The 5,456-nt window shown below is 45.4% G+C and overlaps 1 protein-coding gene across 1 annotated transcript; it reads right to left on the bottom strand.

The window, feature by feature from the left end:
- Nucleotides 1-2,528, bottom strand: apoa-i-1 (apolipoprotein A-I-1). Its single transcript, NM_001124247.1, is given in 4 exon segments — nucleotides 1-950; nucleotides 1,287-1,431; nucleotides 1,628-1,679; nucleotides 2,503-2,528. Coding segments are annotated over 3 exon segments (789 nt in total). The 5' UTR covers nucleotides 1,671-1,679; nucleotides 2,503-2,528; the 3' UTR covers nucleotides 1-349.
- Between the last annotated feature and the right edge of the window lie 2,928 nt (nucleotides 2,529-5,456).

Here is a 5,456-nt window from a genome sequence, read left to right as displayed (position 1 = left end):
TAGTATGAAACAGTATGATGTTTATTGAGCTGTTTTGAAGCACACAGCTATCTTGAACAAGCAGCAACACTAGAATATTCACACTTGATGTTCATAGTACAGTCAACATTATGCAGGCCCAGGATTGTGCACACAGGCCCTGAACACAACTCAAAACTGAATGTATGCAATAGTGCGTTAGTGTCTGCGCTTGCGTGTGCTTGAGCGCATATGGTGGTGCGTTAGAGAGAGCAAGAGTCCTGCCATGCCGCTGCAGAAGTGCATCAGTTTGGCATTGGCGTGGTACGTATGGTGTGTGAGTCAGTGTGAGTGAGACGGGAAGGGAGGGAGGGTCCGGCTGAGAGCGTGTTTATGCCTTCATGGCCTGGCTGATGGTCTCGTAGAAAGCCAGGAGCTTCTGCTTGGCCTGTTCGGCTGCGGGGCCCACCTGGCCCTTGAAGTCCTCAGACAGGGGAGACACCTTCTCACGCACCTCTCCAACAGCCTTGATCATCTGCTCCTTGTACTCCTCAGCGTAGGGGGCGGCCAGGGTCCTCAGCTCTTCCAGACGCTCGGTCAGCTTGGCACGGACAATCTCCACAATGGGCATGAGCTTGGTCTTGGTCTCCTCCACATTGATGGCCACCTTGGCGCGCAACTCCTCCACAATGGGCTCCATCTTAGCCCTGAAGGCCTCCATCTCGGTGCGGCGCAGTTCGATGTGCTCCTTGATCAGGGGCTCCAGCTTCTTGCGGTACTCATCTATGTGCTTGTCCAGGACTTCCTTGAGTTCAGCGCGCTTGGGCTCCAGCTGGGAGCGCAGCTCCTCCACGTCCTTCATGACCTCAGCGCGCACAGCGGCGGTGGCGTCAGTCAACTGGGTGCCGAAGGCTTCGCTGTAGGGGGCCAGGGACTGGGAGGTGGCATCAGCATACTGCTGGAGGTTGTCAAGGCTCTGGGTCAGCTGCATCCTGAGAGGAACACCAAGAAGAGAAGAGAGAGGGAGAGAGGGAGAGAGAGAGAGAGAGAGAGAGAGAGAGAGAGAGAAAGGGAGAGAGAAGAGGGAGAGGGAGAGGGAGGGAGGGAGAGAGAGAGATAGAGAGAGGGAGAGGGAGGGAGAGAGAGGGAGAGAGAGAGAGAGGGTGGGAGAGAGATATTGGTTTAGTTATCTGTGGAGGTTGGGCACCATTGAATTGAACCTTTTAAATTTGAATGGAGTGAGTGAGTGAGTGAGTGAGTGAGTGAGTGAGTGAGTGAGTGAAGAAGGAAAGAGAAGATAGAGAAGACTAAATGAAACATGTCCTTACTTGTACTCTTTGTACTCTGTGTCATCCAGAAGGTCAATGGACCTCTGTGCGGTCAACTTCACCTGAGCTATGTACATGCTCAAGGCTGCCTTCACATGCTCCAGCTGAGAGGGAGCATCAGCCTGCATAGGAAAAGCCTGGGTACCTGGGAGAGGAGAGAGAGGGTCAGGCATTGGTTGGGAAACAGTGGTGAATGGCCCAGCACTTTAAAATAATTGAGTAAGATTTCATTTTGAATTGTTCAATATACCAGAGCATGGTACACACACACACACGATGCATTAAAATGTCATTACTACATGATCAATTCGGCGGCACTATGACAAGGCTGGGATACTAACCTGCGGCCAGCAGGATGGTTAGTGCGAGAGCCAGGAATTTCATGATGGAGGTCTGAGAGGAAAGAAGAGAACGGATGGTGAGCAATGAGCCCGACAAGAATTCCAATATTCGCAATTGAAACAGTGAACCATGGGAAGTCAAGATTGAATGGTTAAAAATACATTTAGAGCTAACAATATTTGAACAGTGCAACAAATGACTAATTGCAAAACACTATAAATTAAACTTTAAATGTCACCAAAACCAAACAAGCCAATAATTCAAAGTCATTCTCCAGTTATTTGGAGAATCACAAGGAGCAACCCACAAAGACACGCAACTCCAGGCTGCCCTCAATCAGTTCACCCCATGCCATATGTCAGCCTATTAAAAGGACCTCTAATCTGGTCAGATTACACAGAGCTGGATAGAGTTATACTGTTCCTACAAAGAGATTAACCCTCAACTCCTACCACCTAATCCCCAATCCCTGCACTAAGACAGACACATCACTGGATCACTGTGGCCCGGACAGAGGTTACACTTAAACAGTTGTTGAGAGTAATTCCAGAAAGCTATTGGCATAGGAAGAGAATTAGCGACATATTTTTTTCTAGGACATTTAATAACATTATTTCTCTATTGTTCCCTTCCATTTCTCTAGTAAATTATAGTAAACTGTCTGAAAGTATTGCTAAAGCGATAACTGCTGCCTAATGTATTTGTAACAGTTCATATCAAAGTCGTAATAAGCGTTCCAAACAACAGACAAAAAAAGTTTCCTGAAAAATTCTAGTCTGCATTTCCCTCTCCTAGTTCCTCAGTCCTCTGCGTATGCAGACCAAGTCTTTGGCCTCTAGCCCCAGCCCTTAGCTCTCCCAGTCTGTTCTCTTACCTGGTGGGTGATTGGTCGTTATGAGACTGGGGAACAGGAGAGCCAGCTCTGTTTTTTTATAGGGCTGGAGCAGCAGGAGGGGGGAGAGGTGTGAGAGGTTGTGTGCCTCCGTGGAGGTGGACCTCACCCCCACACCGTCTCACAGGGAGGAGCCGGGTACAATGGTCACCTGCTGAGTGCATTCAAGGGGAGTCAGCAAAGTGAAATGCTGTGGACAAACACTCCCACGCTAGTGTACGCGCGCACACACACACACACACACACTCGTACGCACACACACTTGTCTGTGTGTGCATTATCTTGGATAATCAAATGTTCTTGTGTCTTTCTAAATGGCTATCTATTCTAATTGGGATATGGTTTAATTTTCAGGTGAGTAATTACAATCTCCACTCTGGCTGTGCTCCCAATGCCACATTCAACTCAATCACCTTGTGTGATGGTAAAACTTTCACACACAAAACAACCACCATGTGCTCCATGATTGCTTGGGACATTTGGCCTCCAGGACAATGGCCATTCTTGCCTGGTCCTGCTGGTCGACCTGAGCTGCTATCTCCTGTGGCATTACTGTGAGACATGAAAGGGCCAGACATACTGAGCAGGAGCCAGGGAGACGGGCCAGACAGCATGGGAGAGAGAGGTGACAGGAGCACCCTGAGGATGCGTTAGCATCTTGATGCTACCAAAGAACATTCACCATTCAAGGAGGAACATCTGTACCCTACGATGTAACTGCAATGATGAGATAGATGTTCTTCTTCTTTGTGTCATACCGTGTTCGACCGCGTTGGAACTTGTCTAGCCATCTTGTCTTCCATTTGTATTTTAGGCAAGCCAGTTAAGAACAAATTCTTATTTGCAATAACGGCCTACCCCGGCCAAACCGTGTGCCGCCCTGTGGGACTCCCAATCGCGGCCGGGTGTGATACACCCTGGATGTCTCAAGAGGAGCACAATGGAAATAAGTCCCAGACTTTATTGTGTGTTGTCCTCCATGATTTTATTCATGTGCATGTATGGCTTTTTCAAGTTCTATGTGTGCTGTTTTTTTAACTAAACTTAATTAGCCTCAAGCTATCTTGTTCATTTGTTCACTGCATTGTTCACTAAAGATAGAATGGATTATACATTATTGGAGGGGTTAGGGTTACCAAACGGAAATAAGGGACCAAATGAGGGACACATGAGATTTGTCCCTGATTCAACACTGAAATAAAGCAAAAATAAACATACTAATATATAATAAGATTTTAAAGAGATAAGTGAGAGTTGTCTAGTTTTAAATACTGAAAGGTTTAAAATACTGCATTATCACTATTGGTTGCCTCCATGGTTTGATTTGTGGAGATCTACAGTACGTCAGAGTGTACATGTATCGCTTTCTTCATTTTTTTTAAGGTACCAGTTATTTAAATCTGGTAGAACTTTGGCAACCTTGTCAAAGAGAAGAGAGTTAGTTGAATGCAATCAACCTAATGACATTCTGCTATCCATTCTGACTCCTTCTCTTGTGTGTTGACTGTTGCGTTGGAGCCTGTGTGGGGGTTGGACAGCGTTTGCTGTCTTGATCGAGATCACTGATAAGACACACAGAGAGGGCATCAGGTCCAGGGCCATAAACCCCAGTGTCATAGAGTATGTTGTAAGTTCCATTGGAACACAGTGTTTCTATATCACTCCATTAAAAGTATTGCCAGTTGTGTGTGTGTGTGTGTGTGTGTGTGTGTGTGTGTGTGTGTGTGTGTGTGTGTGTGTGTGTGTGTGTGTGTGTGTGTGTGTGTGTGTGTGTGTGTGTGTGTGTGTGTGTGTGTGTGTGTGTGAGAGAGAGAGAGAGCGAGAAAGAGAGACTGAGAGAGAGAGAGAGAGAGAGAGAGAGAGAGAGAGAGAGAGAGAGCGAGAGCGAGAGCGAGATAGAGAGACTGCATGTTCCATGGTGATTAATAGGTTAAAGGTTCAGTGTTGAGCTGTGACTTGTTCCGTCATCGACGGACTTTGTCACTATGGCTTCATGTCAATCGGAGGAATTGGAATTTCTTTGTGGATAGAGGATTGAGTGTGTCATCGTAGTGTTTGTGTGTCATCAGATATCCATTGATATATTGTACGCAAACTTGTATATGGCCTCGTTATTGTTTTTATTGTGTTACTATTTCCTTTTTTCTTAGCAAACATTTGTCTTACTTTATTAACTCTGCATTGTTGGGAATGGGCTCATAAGTAAGCATTTCACTGTAAAGTCTACACTTGGTCACAGGTAGCCTGCGAATGTAACCAATACACTTGGTCACAGGTAGCCTAGTGGTTAGAGTGTTGTGCCTATAACCGAAAGGTTGCTGGATCGAATCCTCTAGCTGGCAAGGTAAAAATCTGTCCTTCTGCCCCTGAACAAGGCAGTTAACCCACTGTTCCTAGGCTGTCATTGTAAATAAGAGTTTGTTCTTAACTGACTTGCCGAGTTAAATACAGGTAATAAAAAAACGGGTCTCTAAAGTGGTGCCGCTGTCTAAGGCACTGCATCTCAGTGCTAGAGGCGTCACTACAGACCCTGGTTCACAACCGGCAGTGATTGGGAGTACCATAGGGGACACACAATTGGCTCACTGTCATCTGGGGTAGGCCGTCATTGTAAATAAGAATTTGTTCTTAACTGACTTGCTTAGTGAAATAAAATTAAACATTTTTAAATTGATTTGAACTTCAAGTTTTCCACACTGGATTAGTGAGCTCCATAGAACTTGTTCATTTATTAGTGGGACAACCATGCTTGAGTTCTAGCTGAAATTTGAGCGTTCTGTGGTATGAAAACAGTTAATGAAGAATATAAATTCTAAAACAATTTGACTGCCGTTGTATACAGTGCATTCAGAAAGTATTCAGACCCCTAGATTTTTTCCACATTTTGTTACATTACAAACTAATTCTAAAATGTATTAAATAAAAATAAAAAAACT

This window comes from Oncorhynchus mykiss, chromosome 27 (genome assembly GCF_013265735.2).
Source record: "Oncorhynchus mykiss isolate Arlee chromosome 27, USDA_OmykA_1.1, whole genome shotgun sequence".
Lineage (NCBI taxonomy): Eukaryota > Metazoa > Chordata > Actinopteri > Salmoniformes > Salmonidae > Oncorhynchus > Oncorhynchus mykiss.
The sequence above is the reverse complement of the archived record's forward strand: the minus strand, read 5'-3'. Positions and strand labels throughout refer to the sequence as shown.